Genomic DNA, 16196 nt, shown 5'->3' with positions numbered 1-16196 from the left:
TCAGAAGGCCAGGGACAGAACCATCCCCTCATACTAGCCTTGCAGGCAAACCTCACCAGAGGAAGGGAGGTGGGCCCGATGTCCTGTCCCTGAGGAGCCTCCAGGCAAAGGCTGGGCCCAATGTCTGAGCCCCGTCCTATCCAGGAACTGGTCCCCATGGGGACAGAGTTACTAAGTCTGGCTCCTGGACCCTAAGTCTCTGTCTGACTCCAGGCAGGGATTCTCAGATATTCTCTGCAGACCGTGTTGAGGCAAAGACCCTTTCTACACATTTACTGAGACAAAAATAACAACCTCCATCAGATTAGATGGGGAAAGGAATGACTGGGGAAGTTCTAACAAAGCAGAGGCACACTCTGAAGTCAGGCAGCAACTAAGCACTGTCCTAGCGTAAACCCTGCAGCTGGGCTGGGCCAGCTTCAGGGAGCTCAGCGCCCTGGGCCACTGGACGCCGTCCAGGTGTGTCCTGAGCTGCCTGGGTGCCCAGCAGCCCCCTCTCCGTGGTGTGCCCTTTCCTGCAGAAGTTTGTGTCTGCGCGGTGCACACGTGAGCCCAGCGCTGCTCTCCTGAAGGGCTGCCTTCAGCGTTTTGTCTGATTGTAAATGGACAGTGAGCACCTGAAAGCAGCTATGGGAGGTCCTCCGGTTGCCAGCAGGAACGCCGTCCGCCCTCCTGACCCAGGCCAGGGCCCCGTTGTAGGACCCGAGAGAGCGCGGGAGGGAGGAGGCAGGATGCGTGCCCCGCTGATTCTTCCTGCCCTTCCAGATCACCAGCGCTGCGGACTCGGAGGCCGTCACGTTCCAGAAGCTGGTGAAGGGGCACGCGTACTCGGTCACCGGAGCCGAGGAGGTAACGCCCGGCAGGCATCTTCGGGGGTCTTTCTTTCCTGCACACGGTGGCCCGGGGAGCACATTTTTGCCTGGCTGCCTAGGGTGGGGCCCCCATGTTCCCCAGCAGGCCCCGCATTCCTGAAGTTCATTGCCAGCGACTGGCCGGCACTCCCCGAGCCGCCGCCGCACACTGCCCTCTGCTGGCCGCCGGCTCGGCCCCAGGCGCTCTGTTCCACTCGGCTGTAGAATTGCCTCACTCTTCAGGACCAGCTGGAAACAGCGGAACAACACTCTGCATCTGTGTAGTGCTTTATCCTTTCATATTTGAGCTCACAAAAGCATTATAGTGCACCAATTAGTGTTCAAATCTAAATGTTCCTCTTGTCAGCTGTGCAGCCTGGGCAGTTATTTAACCTCTCTGCCCCCTAGTTTCCTCAAATTCAAATTAGAAACAATAAGAATATCCATTGTAAGGTTGTTATGGTGATTCAAACAAGTTAATATATGAAAAGCGCTCAGACTGCACCTGACACGCTGTTCAGGCAGGCGGGTCCTTGGCGCTGCTGTTACTGTTACTACTATGAATATTATTAAGCAGCTACTTTCACTGTTACTTACAAAACCCAGACGAGACCCCAGGTCTTCTGACATGTCCAGTGTTCTTTTTTTTTTTAACCTTGAATCTTTGTTTTATTCAACACCCCCCATACATCTTTTTATTTTGAAAAATTTCAAGTCTACAGAAAAGTTGAAAGAATAGTATAGTAAACGTCCAACTACTATTTCCCTAGATTCAGCAGTGGTTAAGATTTTCCACGTCTGTTTTGTCTTTTTTCCTGAGCAATTTAAAGTAAATTGCAAATGTCATGATACTTCACTCCTAAATACTTCAGCATTTGTCTCCTACCCATAAGGACACTCTCTTACTTAATCCCAGTACTGTCTTCGTGCTGAAGAAATAAACAGTTCAATAATGTGATCTAATATGTAGTCCACATTAACATTTTCCTGGTTGCTCCAAAATGTCCTTTATATCACTCCCTCCTCTCCCCAATCCAGGATTCAGTTGAGACTCATGCACTGTATTTGCTTATTGTTACCAGTGTTTATCTTCATAACAAAAGCACATCCTGTTATAGTCAGTTAACCTGAGGTTCGGAGGCAAAGACCCAATGCAGAGTCTGGAACAAGTGCATTTGTGCCTCAGGCTTAGGACAGAGGTTAAAGAGCCCCGGTCTTCCGAGGCCCAGATCCTGGGAGCTGCCAAAGCTGAGCAGCTTTGAGAGTCTGGGGTCAAGTGCTTCTCCCTTTGGTGATCCCTCTTATAACATGGATTTGACGCCCTCCACCCCTGGCTTATGGAGAAGGGGGCTTTGCACCAGAGAACCTTCAGGCCTGGCTTGAACTCAGCATCTCCCTCCTCTCCTTCACCCACCCCTTGTTCAGGTTGAAAGTAGAGGCAGCCTGCAGAAGCTGATCCGCATCCGGAACCCCTGGGGAGAGGTCGAGTGGACCGGGCAGTGGAACGACAAGTGAGGAGGGTGGGGCTGGCGCCTGGGCTGGGGCGCTCTGCCTGGGAGGCTCCGGGGAAGTGAGGAGAGAGGGCATGGAGGCTGCGCTGAGGAGTAAACCTGAGAGCATAGGCCGCCCCAAGTGGGAGCAGGTGGCCCCGCTACAGACTTAACCAGTGCGCTACAGCCATCTGGGTGCCATTCCCAGACCCGGGGCTCCTGAGATGCTCTTCCTTTCATCGCCCCATGGTTCACCCCTTCCCTAGCTCAGAGTCCATCTGCTATTGGACCTCAGGGGAACAATACACCCTTCCTCCCCCGGACACTCCTTCTGTTCCAAGGGTGTAAACTTTGTGCCTGAGACCGGACAGAAGTCCCTCTGTTGATGTCCAGGGCTTCTGAGTGGGGCTTCCCAGGGCTTCTCTCATTGTCTTCCTCTGCTCCTCTCCTCCATCCTCCTGCACAGCCTGGCACCCACATCCTTCCACCCTCTCTGTGGCCAACTCCCAGGCAGCCTCTGCCATGACAGAGAGAGCCGCCAGGGCCTCCAGGTCAGCTGCAGAGACCAAGAGGAGTGGGTCCCCAGCAGATCTCAATCAGCTCGTAAAAGAGCTACCAGGCCTATCTCAGTCCAGGCCACTGGTGCTGCCCCATGTCTCTCTGATGAGCTGTGTTCATTCCTGGCTCTTCCTGGCCACTGTCTTCCAGGATAACGTATCCTCTCACCTTGCTCCCTGCATCTCTTAGGCACATGTGCATTGCTTCCCTCCCTGACTGGGGTCTGCGCCCTCCAGTGAGGGAGCGTGTCCTCAGTCCTGGTTTTGGGGGCATCTTGGGGAGAAGTCCTCCCCCTACACTAGTTTCTAATGCCTCTCCCATTGCTTGGTTTTCCAGCTGCCCAAACTGGAACACTATCGACCCGGAGGTGAGGGAAACGCTGACCAGATGTCACGAAGACGGGGAGTTCTGGTAAGGTTGTTGGAGGCTTCAAGGAAAGAGGTGTCTCCCCAGTGATCTTTACTAGAAAATTAGTGAGATTATCATGTTGAGGGCGCAGGGGCGTGGGATCCTGGTTTTGCTGTTGCCTTAAATTCACTGTAAGACCCTGAACAGAAAAAGTTCTTGAACCCCTTCGATTTGTCTATCTCAACAATGGGGTTTCAAAGCCAAGCAGCTTCACAGAGAAGGCTAAGAGGAACCTAGCAGTCATGTTCAGATCCCAGAAGAAAACAAGGGAAAGAAGGGCCTTCCTCTCAACCCGTTCCTAGAGTCATCCCAACGCCTCAAGAACCCAGTCCGTTAGAGAGCAGTGACGGGCCTAGGCGGGTGCATCTGTGCCGCTCTGGGAGCCCCTGTGTCTGTACACGGCCGGCATTTTACCAGATGAGGTCCTTTCTGTTGCCTCGCTTGACACACATGGCTCCTGTCTTTACAGATGAGAGTTCTGAGCTGCAGAGAGGATTAAGTAACTTGCTCAAAGTCACGCAGCTAGAAGGTGGCAGCGCCAGGGCTGGAATTGGTGCCTTCCAATTGCCAACCTGGTGGCCATGTGGCTGCGAGGTGCTGTCTCCTAGCTGCTCTGCCCGGCCTCGACCGGCTCCTGGTCTAGCCTTGGGTGAAAGGTCCAGGCTCAACGGCGTGTCCTCTGCTAACCAGGATGCCGGGTCCCTGCTTTTGCCAGGATGTCCTTCAGCGATTTCCTGAGGCACTATTCCCGCCTGGAGATCTGTAACCTGACCCCCGACACGCTCACCAGTGACACCTATAAGAAGTGGAAACTCAGCAAGATGGACGGGAACTGGAGGCGGGGCTCCACCGCGGGCGGCTGCAGGAACTACCCGAGTACGGCCCCGCCCCACCCTGCTGTGCTGTACCCCAGCCCAGCTGCTTCTGCCTGCTGGGGCCCTTTGCCTCCTCTCCCTGAGTCTCCATCTCAACCCCCTTCTGAGTCCCCTGGCCCCTTCTCTTCTGCACCACCTGCTTTCCTACCTGGGCAGAACCCAAGATGTGCTGTTTCTGTGATGTCCCTTCCAGACCCCAGATTCACTGATGCCGCAGCATCTGCCACACCCACTGAGGCAGTGCTGATCCCGCTTTGTGCCCGTGGGCTGCTTTATCCCCCTGAAGCCCAGGCAGGCTACCCAGCAGGGAGACCTCACCCCCTGGGCCTCTGCACATCCAGGCCTTCCCTGGTGGTTGCCTGGCAACCCTCTTGTGCTCCGTTCACTCAGCAAATGTTGACAGGGCCCTGCTCAGATGGGGGTGAGGATTTCTCCTCTGGTTTATCCTTTGTTGGTTCCCCCTGACTCTTCTGCCTTGGTGGCCCAGTCCTTCCCTGCCCTCTCCTCCTCAGAAATTATCTCCTCGTGATGACATGGGCCAACTATGGATCATACATTGGGCACTAGGAGCTGGGCTAAGTGATCCATTAATATATTACTCCACTTGATCTTCACAAAAGACTTCTGGGGCAGGCATTTTATTATCATCTCCATCTTTAAGATGAGGGGACTAAGGCTTGGAGAGATTAAGTGACTTGCCCAAGGCAGCACAGCCTTGGCTGTGCCTGGGATTTGAACCCAGGCAGCTGACTGTGGAATCAGTCTTTCAGTATTACAGTGAAAAGTCATGGTCGTATATTGATTCTCTGTTACCGATGAGGAGACTGAGGCTCTAAGTGGCACGCCTGGGCCACAGAGCAAGTAGGCAGACTGGGGCTAGCTGACTGGTACCTCCAGCTCTGGTGCTTTTAATCCTTCACCTCAAGTGTGCAGCCACCAAGCAAGTTCCAGAGGTGCTGGGGTGGTGATCTGCCTCAGACACGACTGCCTCCCCTCCCCACTCGATCAGGGGTCGGCAAACTCTTTCTTAAAGGCCAGATAGTAACACTTTGGGCTCTGTGGGCCATTCAGTCTCTATGGCAACTATGCAACTCTTGCTGTAGCTGAAGGCAGCGGTACTTACATGAATGCACGTGGCTGTGTTCTAATAAAACTTTATGTGTAAGTACAGGGAGCCAGCAGCCCATAGAGCCATCGTTTGCTAATCCCTGTACTAGGTGATGCCTTTATTTCCACAATTAGAATGTCACCCCATTAATTAGCCTTAAACGTGAATGAATCTCAGCTTCATCCTGTAAACAGGTTTTGAAAGTGGGGAGGGCAGAGACACCTGGGAGCGGGCAAGGGGACAGGCCCAAAAGGACAGGGACACAGAACAAGAGGTTGAAATTGTGCACAGGATATTCCTGGCCCCCGGGTTCACTGAGAAGGGTGCGGAGCTAGTCTCCAGTCTCCCTGTCCAGGCCGGCTGGCCCATCTCTGACCCCACATTAGAGCCTGGTGGGAGAGGGTACCATGATGAGACGCTGCAGCCGAGCCAAAGGGGACCTGCCCCTCAGCTCCAGCCCCCTGTTCCCAGGTGAGAAATGCCCCCGAGCCCAGCCAGCCTGAGGGCAGGTGGGAGAGAACTGAACATGGGCCAAGGGGAGTTTCAAATCTCGGTTCCCCTGAGATTCAGACAAGCCCACAGCCCTCCGCTGTTCCTTGCCTGTTCCCCTCCTGACAGGCTACTGATAGTCCTGGCCTTTGGCTCCTCTGTGCCGCAGCCTCTCGCCACTCCATCGTCCCCATTTCATCCCTCCCCGGCAGCCTCCAGCCCCTGAGACCAGGGCCGCCTCAGCGCCTCCTCCCTGTGCACACCAGCTCGGGCTGGGCTCCTGCGTGCTGGGTGACTGACCCTGGCCCTTCTCTGGCTGCAGATACTTTCTGGATGAACCCTCAGTACGTTATCAAGCTGGAGGAGGAGGACGAGGACCAGGAGGACGGGGAGAGCGGCTGCACCTTCCTGGTGGGCCTCATCCAGAAGCACCGGCGGCGGCAGAGGAAGATGGGCGAGGACATGCACACCATTGGCTTCGGCATCTACGAGGTACCGGAGGGCAGCCACGGGGCATGGGCTCCACCTTCCCCTCCTACTTGGCTCCTCTCAGCACCTCAAGGAAGGCCAATCCTGAAGGCAGACCCAGAAATAGGACCCCACACCGGGAGCTTGGCCAAGGAAGAGCAAAGCCACAGGCCAGGCCAGTCTTAGAAGTCATGCAAGGAGGTCCCTGCAGCTGGCTTGTGTCACCACGAGCCCCCTGCCTCCCCTGCAGCCAGCTTCCTGGGAGTCCTACTCTTTCTAATGGCCTCCACGTCCCGTCTCATGTCCCCCAGACCTAGCACTCTGATTAGCCACCAGTCTCCAAAGAACAGAAGAGACTTAAGCTGAGTACAGAGTATACTGGACCACCTCAGGAGCCATTGTGAGGGCAGGAACTGGGGCAACAGGTCCAGCTGGTCAGAGCTCAGCAGAGTGGCTGGTCTGGATGGTGGAGCACTCAGGGCAGCGGAACGGTTGGTCATAGGCTCCCCCCAGGGCTCTGTAGGCTGGAGCCCCGCTCCCCATACAGACACTCACTGCCCACAGATCCTTTCAGTCTGAACCAAATTGAAGAAAAGCCCAGCTCAGCCGCAGTCAGAGGGCAGCGACATTACTGCCACGTCTACCCCCGGGGGCATGCTGCGGGGCCCGGCACCCTCCCTACTCCCACAGCACAGCGAAGAGCCGCTCCTGGCCTGGGCTGAGCAGTGGGAGAAGCCACCGAAGTGGGGTTCACTTTGCTGTACTAGAGTTAGCCCACTCTTCCCAGCCCCACGTTCAGTAAGGGCACATTGACAGCCTGAAAATGACCATGGTAGAGAGGGGGCAGTATTTACACCGTGGAAATAAGCAAATACTACAGATCAGGGCTCCCACCAGATCCCAAGAGCTGGGTTCCCAGCATACCACATAGGAGTCAGACCCAATGTCAGGGGAGAAGGCTCTCTGTGCTCACTCATCAGGGCAACATGGCTGCCACCCATGGGCCAACCATCTACCTGTTCACCCACCCAGAAGTGGAGCACTCCCCCAAATGCACATGAGTCCAAGCTCCTCAGTCTCTGAAACAGGAGCTGAGGACTTCAGATCTGGGACAGCATAGCTGCAAGGATTATGCAGACTGAATTGTGACACACAGCCCAACATTCCCACCACTTCACAGGCTTGGAAATCCACCCAGGAGCTTTCAGAGCTGGTTTGGTCCCATTTTAGAGACAAGGAAACTGAGGCCAGGGAAGGGAAATGACTTGCCCGAGAAAACACAGATGTGGCCAACGGAAGCCTAGACCCAACACCTGCTAGTTCCTAGCCCAGAGTGCACCCACCTCCCTGTGCTGCTTCCTCCAATGGCATGGACCTGCTTTCCCCGGGGGGGGGGGGGGCTTTGCTACAGGTGGCTGGGTGACCTTAGACAGGTCACTTCACAGCTCCATGCCTCGGTTTCATGCTCTATAAATTAGGAATATTACTAAGAGTTCATCTACGTTATTACTGGATCATACTTTTTTTTAATGTAGGAATGCTTTGAGTTCCTGAGAAAATAATTACTACCTAAGCTTAGTTAATATTGCTAAAGCTGCAGAGAAAGGGGAGTAGCCAAGGAGACCACCTCAGTGGGGACATTTCTTCCTGGAGCTTTTCCAGAGTCTGAATTAAGCGTGTTCTCCTTTATTTGCAGGTTCCGGAGGAGGTACGTCTCCCACGAGTCAGTCTCGTCCCTGGGGGCTCAGGTTCACCAACAAGTCAAAGGCTTAGACTGCTGGCTCAGGGGTCTTGTGAAGCCTGCTGGTGGCCATGAAGGATGAGTCCCCACCCACTCTGGGCCCAGGGAGGTTGCTCAGGTCCTTTATCCTGGTGTCTGAGCTCAGGGTGAGGCGCCTTGGGGAGTCCCTGGGGTCTGAGCTGCTTCCCCGGGGCCAGCAGGGCCGCATTTAGTCCCGGGCGGAGGACCCATGGTCCGGGACTGCAGGAGGCTCCTCTCGGAGTCCTGTATTGCTCTTCCACAAGCCTGAAGGCAAATGGTGAGCCCACAGGTTGTGTTACAGAGATGAGGAAACAAAGGAAGAGGCCTGGACCCAATTCCCAGCTCTGCCATTTGCAGGCTGTGTGACCTTGGACAATTATCCTATCCTCTCTGTACTTCAGTTTCTTCTTCCATATAACTGGTCAGCCATCCACCTTGTCAAGCTGTTGGGATGCACTGAATTATGTGAGAGCACTTAGTAGGCCCGCAGGTAGGGTTAACCGATAAGGTGAGACGCACAGTAGCGGTGTGTGTCTTTAAAGGCCACAGCTATTCAAGTTGACACCCAGGACAGCGCGGATGGTGGCCTGCTGGGCCTTTGTGGATGCCGTGGTCAGACTGTGCATGGGTTTGGAAGCAGAGCCCCCTTCTCGCTCTGGTGCAGTTTGCTCTGTCAATGTGTCTACGCCACAGGGAACTGAGCGGATCCCTGACGCACAATAATGTCCCTGAGTGGTTAGAGGAAGGCCGAGGACCTATGTCCAAGTGGCAGGTGGACGCGGGGACCCCGTCGCCCGTGCCGCCTAGTTCCTCAGTGGGCATTTCTTGTTTGGGGTAGAAAGTTTGCTTTTTAGCTCAGACGGTCCAGACATTGTTGCTGGAGCCCTTTTATCTGGATGAGTGAAAAGGACGGGGCCCTGGAGCCCTTTCTGGCCTCCCCTCCCACTTGTTCCCGTTTCTTCACCAGCTGACTGGACAGACCAACATCCACCTCAGCAAAAACTTCTTCCTGACGCACAGAGCGCGGGAGCGGTCGGACACCTTCATCAACCTGCGCGAGGTGCTCAACCGCTTCAAGCTGCCCCCGGGCGAGTACATCCTCGTGCCGTCCACCTTTGAGCCCAACAAGGACGGGGACTTCTGCATCCGGGTCTTCTCCGAGAAGAAAGCCGACTACCAGTAGGTGGCTCCACCCCCTCCTCCCCACCCCTCGTCCCGCCTGCCCACCCGTCCCTGGCCCACCCGGGACCTTACTGCCCCGAACCTCAGCTTCCTTCTCTGCACCACCTGCCCGCTTCTCGGGCCCAGTGTGGGCATTTGAGGCATTGAAGACCTTTAGTGTTGTACTCAGGTGAGCCAAGAAAAGAGCCACTCAGGCTGTTTTTGATTAGAAAGGGGTTGTTGAAAAGCAAGATGCAGAATCTAATTTCACAGCTGGAACGCCTGTCATTTGGGGCAGTGCTGGCAGAATCCTTGCCCTCCCAGTCCAGTGGCCGGGCAAGGCCACGGGTGTAAGTGACGGTCTCCGTGGCCCCTCAAAGCTTTCTAGCATCGCTCTCCGTCACAGTCACCAGGCCTCCAGGTCCTCCCCCTTCCTCACTGGATCCCAGCTGTTTGGGGACCCTTTTTGGCCGATACCACTGTCAGTACGGCCTCAATTCACATGGCTTCTGCAGTAGGGCATTTGCCTGCTTGATAATCAGCCTTGGGCAACTGAAGCAGCAGATTTACCGGAAGGCCATGGAACTGTCTAGAACTGATGGAAGGCTGAGTGGCAGGACGAGGAAGAGCAGGGACCAAGGACTCACTGTGGGGCCGGGGTGTGGGAAGCAGGGGGCATGGCCACTGCTTTGTCCCCTCTGACCTTGGGCCCAGAGCTGAGATCCAGAGACCCAGCAGAGGGTGTCCACGGCCTCTCTGAGCCCGTCTGGAGTGGGGAGGGGGCAGTGGGGGGGAGGGAGGAGCAGGGTTACCCATGGTCCAGCACAGTACACGGCAGAGAAATAACTTCCCTCGAGAAAACCGGGGTGCTGTTAAGGCGAGGAGATGGCGCCTGGCCGCCGCAAACCTATAGCATCCCTGCCTCGTGGCTGCAGCCCTCCTGCCTCTGACAGGCTCTCTCTTTGTGCTGAAGCTTATCATGGGAAGGGTCTTGCTTGCAGCTGAGAGCACGGCCCTTCCCCGTGGCAAGCTTCAGCAGAAGGATCCTTGGAGGGAGCCTGGTGTGTTCAGCCTACAGTCCTTACTGACAAGGAAATGGGAACAGGACTTGGTGACACTGGGATGACACTGTCCTGTGTCAGCCTCAGTCCTCTCCCTCCCTGCCAACCACACCGCCGTCCCAGGGAGGCCTCAGCCCCCCTAGCTCTCCTGTTGGCCGGGGGAGCTCCCGACCCCGACAGGACATCCTGTCCTGCCCCTCAAAGTTGTCTCCTTCCTTGTCCCAGGATATGAATGCTGAGTCCAGCTAGCGGCACCAAGAAGTCCCCTTACCCTTTTTGCGAGGTGTCAGCACTGCAGAGGGGTCTCTGGGTGGCCTAGTCTGGGATCCGAGGGGGCCTGAGGAAGACCCTCCTGAACCTTACTTCCCTCACTGGGGAGCAGAGGACCCAGCTCTGCACACAGGACTGAGTGTGGGATAAACTAACCACCGCCCAAGCTTCAGCTGAAATCACCCATGGCCTCCCCACCGCCTGCCTTCTCCAGCCCTCAGCAGAGTGAGCAGGCAGCAGTGTGCACTGCGTGGTCCTCAGTGTGGACATTTATGATGGCACAGAGTGTTTCGAATGGAATCTAAAAGCTGTTCCTCAAAGCCAGGAACTGAGTGAGTCGTCCAGGGCACCAGCACTGCGGGACGCGGGGCTCTGCAGATTGTTCCAGCCACGACACTTCCTTAGATCGTTTCTGCTTTATTTCTGCTGCAGGGGACATGTTATCACAGGCACTTGCTATGCAGAGAAGACCCCTGTGCCCACCCCATGCTGGGTTTAATGTCACAGATCCATTTTAGCAATGACTTCTGCAACACTCCCTTTGCGCCCTCCCCTCCCTTCCAGTAACCCACAGTTTCCTTCTGTTTCCAGGGCTGTCGACGATGAAATCGAGGCCAACCTTGAAGAGGTACTTGTAACCCCTTGAATTCTACCCACACTCTGTCCTGAACAACCCAGGAGCAGAGAAGCAGAAAATAATCCCAAGGGCTTAGGAGGCCCCTAGGACGTGATGAACACAGCATGAAACGAAGGATGCAGCCCTGGCCTGGGAGTCTGGAGCCCCTGCCCTGGCTGTGCGGTCCCTGGGAGGTCACTCATGTGCACGTGGGGGCCGTGGAGGATGAGACACCCGGCTGCACTGATCAGTGGAGGTTCTTGCCACTCCCCTCTCTGGACGTGGGTTTGCTCATCGATCAAACGGAAGCACTGGGTGATGAGATTTCTCAGATCCCCTAGAGTTCCAGGAGTTGTGACTCAGCAGTAAATCCTGAAGGGCTTTGAGAGATACAACTCGGGAATTTTTTTACTAATTCCTCATACCATCCTGTGTCTCGATCCCAGTAACCATAGAATTTAGGCCCGAGAGAGGGGGAGAGGGTAACTGTGGGCAGGGGGAAGCCACCTTGCTGGTCCACTGCGTCTCACATCTGTGCCTCGCCTCCCAGAACGACGTCAGTGAGGACGACATCGATGATGGATTCCGGAGGCTGTTTGCCCAGTTGGCAGGGGAGGTAAGTGTCCCCAAACCTCAGTGTTACGCACCCTGCTGGATGCAAAGGGGAAGACAGTCTGTCCTGAAGACTTCCATTTAAGGGGAGAAAGGAAACAAACTGAATGACGGCAAAGAGGAGTTGCAAATGTAACCAGGATTTCTGCTCAGATTCGTTGCCTCTGTCCCCTGCCCCACCCCAGGACCTCTGCCCTTGGCCAGGGGCCTCCATTTTCTGGTGGGTTCCAGCGCTGTGTTCCTCTGGCCTTGGGACCCCTGGGCCTCACCATATGGCTGTTATTTGCTCTGTTCCACTGCAGCTGAGACATGGAACTCGGCCCCTTCTTGATTTCCACAAAACTATTTGAGGTGACGGAGGACTTTAAATCATGGATGCAGCAAGAATACGTTAGACTTCCCTGTTCTTAAAAAGAAAACAAAAACCTCAGCCATTTAGGCTTCCATCTGCTACAAAGTTATTCCAGCCTCTTTCTTCCCAGCAACTTTAAAAAGTCATTCTCCTCCATTCTATGGAGGACTCTGGCTCTGTCCGGTGTTCACCATCCAGCTCACCTGGGCCTCCTCATCAGCATGCTGAAGCACATGCCACCACTGCACACCTCCACCTGCCTGCCCCCCCACCCCCGCCCCCCTCCCCGGTTTCTCAGGGGAAGGGGCATCACAAAGACAGACTTCCCCACCAACTGGGGACATTTACACTCACCCCCCCACCCCCACCCCGCCACATGCCCGCATACCTCAAGAAGGAACAAATGACTACAGTCAATTTTGGTCGTAAATAACGGGGCGTGTCCCCCAGTTCCACGTGGTGTGAGTGAGGAGAGGCACCTGCACCACCTGGGAGGAGCCCTGGCCTAAGGGGCCACAGACAAAGCGCCGGGCCGGCTCCTGGAGACAGCCAGTTCTAACCAGCTTTCCAGGAAGCCGGATCTGGGGTGTAAAGGAAGGTGGCTGGGTGGGAGGAATGGAGTCGAGAACTAAGTCAAAAGACCACAAACATGGGTGGAGCGGAAAATTGACTCTATTCCCTACAGCAAAGGAGCGGTGGCTGAGCTCTGCCTAGAGCACACTGCACAGCGAAACACTATCTAAAACTCGGGCTGTGGCAGTGCGGGCTGGGGCAGCAGCAGCATCTCCGGGGGGCTTGTGAGAAATGCAGACCCCAGACTCACGCACCTCACAGGGCGTGGCCGGAGCAGGCACCATTTCATGTTTGCTGCTCCGCCACCTGTGGCCCCCAGGGAGCCACTAACGATGCTCTGCTTGCACGTCCGCAGGATGCAGAGATTTCTGCCTTTGAGTTGCAGACAATCCTGAGAAGAGTTCTAGCAAAGCGTAAGTATCCCCTCCTTACAACCCTCATCCTGCTCCTGGGGCTGGGAGGTGAGAGGACGCGGGAGTCCTTCCCCTTCCACATCTTGGCTCCTGTGGCTGAACCGCCACACCTGCTGCCCCGTAAATACCGCCGCCGCCATCGCTAAGGAACTGGGTGAATGAGGTTCCTCCTCCATGTGATTAAAACAAGGTTTCTGGAGTCTGGAGGTCAAAGATCACACCCAGGTTTCTACTACTTACTAACTGTGATCTAAAGCGAGTTAGATAACCTCTCTGACTCTTGTTTCCTTATCTGCAAAATAGTCGTGTTCTTACTCACCTCTTAAGAGGGGTTGAACGTCGTAAATGAGATGACGTGTAGGAACTGCCTAGCACAAAGGCTCCATAAACGGTGGCTATTAAGATGATTAATTGGTGAAAAAAAAAAGCTGAGTCAGCCCAGACGATGGGAGCCGGAAAGCATCCCCATCCCTGAATCCCAGCTGGATGTAGCAGGGAGCCAGTGACAGAGTGACGACATCTCACTGATCAGCCAGAATGGAGAAAGAAATGGTCCCTCTTTCACTCAAACGAAGGAGAATGACATTAAAAAGCCTCATCTCCCAAGTGTGTGTTTAAGTGAGCCTCATGCAGGGCCAGTTGTGGATGGGAGAAGGGTCAGCCACTTCAGCTGAGCTGATGGGCCGGGCAGATGCCTTCAAGTCTTCAGAAATGGCCGCTCCCAGCCCAGGCTGACGGGCTTCAGAGAACAGACACAGCTAAGGAGCTAGAGAGCCGTGGTTCTCCCACACTGTTCCAGCTGGTAACCGTTTCTTAAAGCGAAAAATATCAAAGGATTGATTGTCCACCTCCGCACTGCTGATCACCACTGCTGGGTAGAGGGGATGGTGGGGGAGAACACGCACACACACGTTTCCCCCCCAAATTGTCCCAAGAACCGCACTGCATTTGAGCTTCTGTGAGTCCCAGAGCTCCGGCCAGGGGTCGAATGGCCAGCACGGCCAGGCCAGAGCGTCCCCAGGGCAGGTCCCATCCTCAGCCTCCCTCCTCCAGGCCGGGGGTAACAAGAAGATGGTGTTACCCTGAAGCTGCCAGGCACAAGTGAGGTCATCGGGCTCCCCAGATGTGTGGCCGTCATGAGGACACTAAGCCTCGTTGTTAATGCACAGGAGCGGGGAGGAGGGGGGAGCGGGCTCAGCTCCTCCTCGCGGGGGTGCAGCATTGGCCTCCCCGTGCCTGGCGACTCCTGTCTTCTGCCCCAGGCCGCCTCACGCCCAGACGTGGGACGGGTCAGAGCCCAGAATGGCTACTCTGAGACAGGTTCAGTCATAACCTTTTACAAGGACTTGATGGAAAGCGTGGGCTCCCATGAAGTCTGGGAACAGTCATGTCTGTGACAAGGCTGTCATCCAACCTGCCAACCACCAGCTTGACAGGACTCACCTATGAGAGCATGGGGGCTCCGACAGCCTCTGGCCCACTGGGTGCTTACCCAGCCGGGGACACACAGGCTCCAGAAATGCCTGCAGACGGACAGTTAGGTCAACCTCTTCCTCTCACAGGTCCCAGCCTAGAATGAACACATGTGGCCTCTGATTTGTCCCTGCCTGATGACCACAGGTGACTTATTGTACCCTGTGAGCTTTGAAAGGCCCGGTCTCTTATCATTCTTTTATTTAAAAAGCATTGATTAAAACCGTATATGCCCATGGTCAACATACAGAGAAGTCAGACAGATGTCCCACATCCTCTGCACTGTCCCAGTGTGGTGGCCACCAGCCTCATCTGGATATTTGAAATAACTTGAGGTGACTCCTGTATGAGGCACAGATACAGGACACTCCTGTCATCGCAGAAAGTTCTGCCGGCAGAGCCATTCTACGTTTCCCTGTCACTTATTTTGTCTTCTAGGCCAAGATATCAAGTCAGACGGCTTCAGCATTGAGACCTGCAAAATCATGGTTGACATGCTCGACGTATCCTTTAATATGTGCCCGGGAGGACAGACTGGAGGAGTCTGAAACCTCGCTCCGGGCGGACACACACACTCACCATCTCCCCTTCAGAGCTGCTGGCTGGACCGCTGCTGGGTTGTAGGCCTGTTGTCAGCGCTCACCTCCCTCACTAGGGAAAACTGGCACAACTTCACATGAGGGCAAGTGAGAGGTCACACCCCCAGGCTGCCCGCACCGGCTGGTGAGCTGGGCCCTGGGCTCTTCCAGGCGCTCCCACCAGTCCGCCCACTGGTCTCTGCCCTGGGCAGCTTGGATTTGCTTCCTGAGTGACGGTGTTTCCATTACTCCTCTAGGAAAGTGTCCCCTAAACCATATTTCTGATGGGAATCTTTCCCTGTCATGATTTTCTTCCTGGTTTGTAGGTGTGGGCCCCACCCTCCAAGTACCTTCTCCGTCCTCTTCTCTCCGGCTCCTCCCCAGGCCCCACTCACCTGAGGCCAACTAATCATCCTCTCCCCTCCCCCCATTCCTGATGCTTCCCGAGGGCGTGGGGCAGGGCCGGTCACACTTGCGTGATGCTTCATCTCTGGGTGTGTGGCACCCTGTGTAGCTCCCCTCACAAGAGACCCCTTAGAAGTAATGATCTCCCCAAGTAGGTGAGGGCCCAGCCGTTAGAAGCCACCTGAAACCCCTGGATATCGTCCGACAGCTCATCTTCAGCAGGACCTGGGCCTTCAGGGCACCCGAGACAATCAGCAGGCAGAGGTGGGGGTGCCAGCGGGTCTCTATCCGGCCCTTCACCAACCCTTCGAGGGAGCTGTAGCCAACAGGAGGAGCAGGAGAGGGTCCTGTGAGGGCCCCCCGTGAATAAGTGGTGGTTACCAGGCTCCCCAGGGGGGACGACAAACCAGGGGACACGGCCCACGTGAGCCCAGACTCCAGGAGCTTTCCTTAACCGAAGGCAGTCGGATGGCAGTGGCAAGCTGGGCCTGAAGGAGTTCTACATTCTCTGGACGAAGATTCAAAAATACCAAGTAAGAGCCCGGGGGACCCAGTGGCCAGGGCGGGGGATCTGTGTGGGGACCGTGGACTTCCGGATGCAGCAACTCTCCCCGACAGCGGAGGAACGTTTCCCAGGGGAGGGGATTGCACCCATAATGGCGCTCAGGATGTG

At 55.6% G+C, this 16196-nt stretch overlaps 1 protein-coding gene across 1 annotated transcript in view; it reads left to right on the top strand.

The window, feature by feature from the left end:
• CAPN2 (calpain 2) overlaps positions 1–16196 on the top strand; it is a 48985-nt gene that overhangs the window by 27814 nt on the left and 4975 nt on the right. The window contains exons 6-17 of the mRNA XM_032466623.1: positions 766–849; positions 2277–2362; positions 3236–3310; positions 4023–4183; positions 6102–6271; positions 7944–7955; positions 8977–9188; positions 11093–11129; positions 11668–11733; positions 13010–13067; positions 14979–15043; positions 15988–16056. Of these exons, the coding sequence (XP_032322514.1) occupies positions 766–849; positions 2277–2362; positions 3236–3310; positions 4023–4183; positions 6102–6271; positions 7944–7955; positions 8977–9188; positions 11093–11129; positions 11668–11733; positions 13010–13067; positions 14979–15043; positions 15988–16056 (1095 nt within the window). The remainder of the gene's footprint in view (positions 1–765; positions 850–2276; positions 2363–3235; positions 3311–4022; positions 4184–6101; positions 6272–7943; positions 7956–8976; positions 9189–11092; positions 11130–11667; positions 11734–13009; positions 13068–14978; positions 15044–15987; positions 16057–16196) is intronic.

Source organism: Camelus ferus, chromosome 23 (assembly GCF_009834535.1).
Source record: "Camelus ferus isolate YT-003-E chromosome 23, BCGSAC_Cfer_1.0, whole genome shotgun sequence".
In the NCBI taxonomy this organism is placed as follows: Eukaryota; Metazoa; Chordata; class Mammalia; order Artiodactyla; family Camelidae; genus Camelus; species Camelus ferus.
Note: the sequence above shows the minus strand (reverse complement) of the source record. Positions and strands in the feature narration are given on the sequence as shown.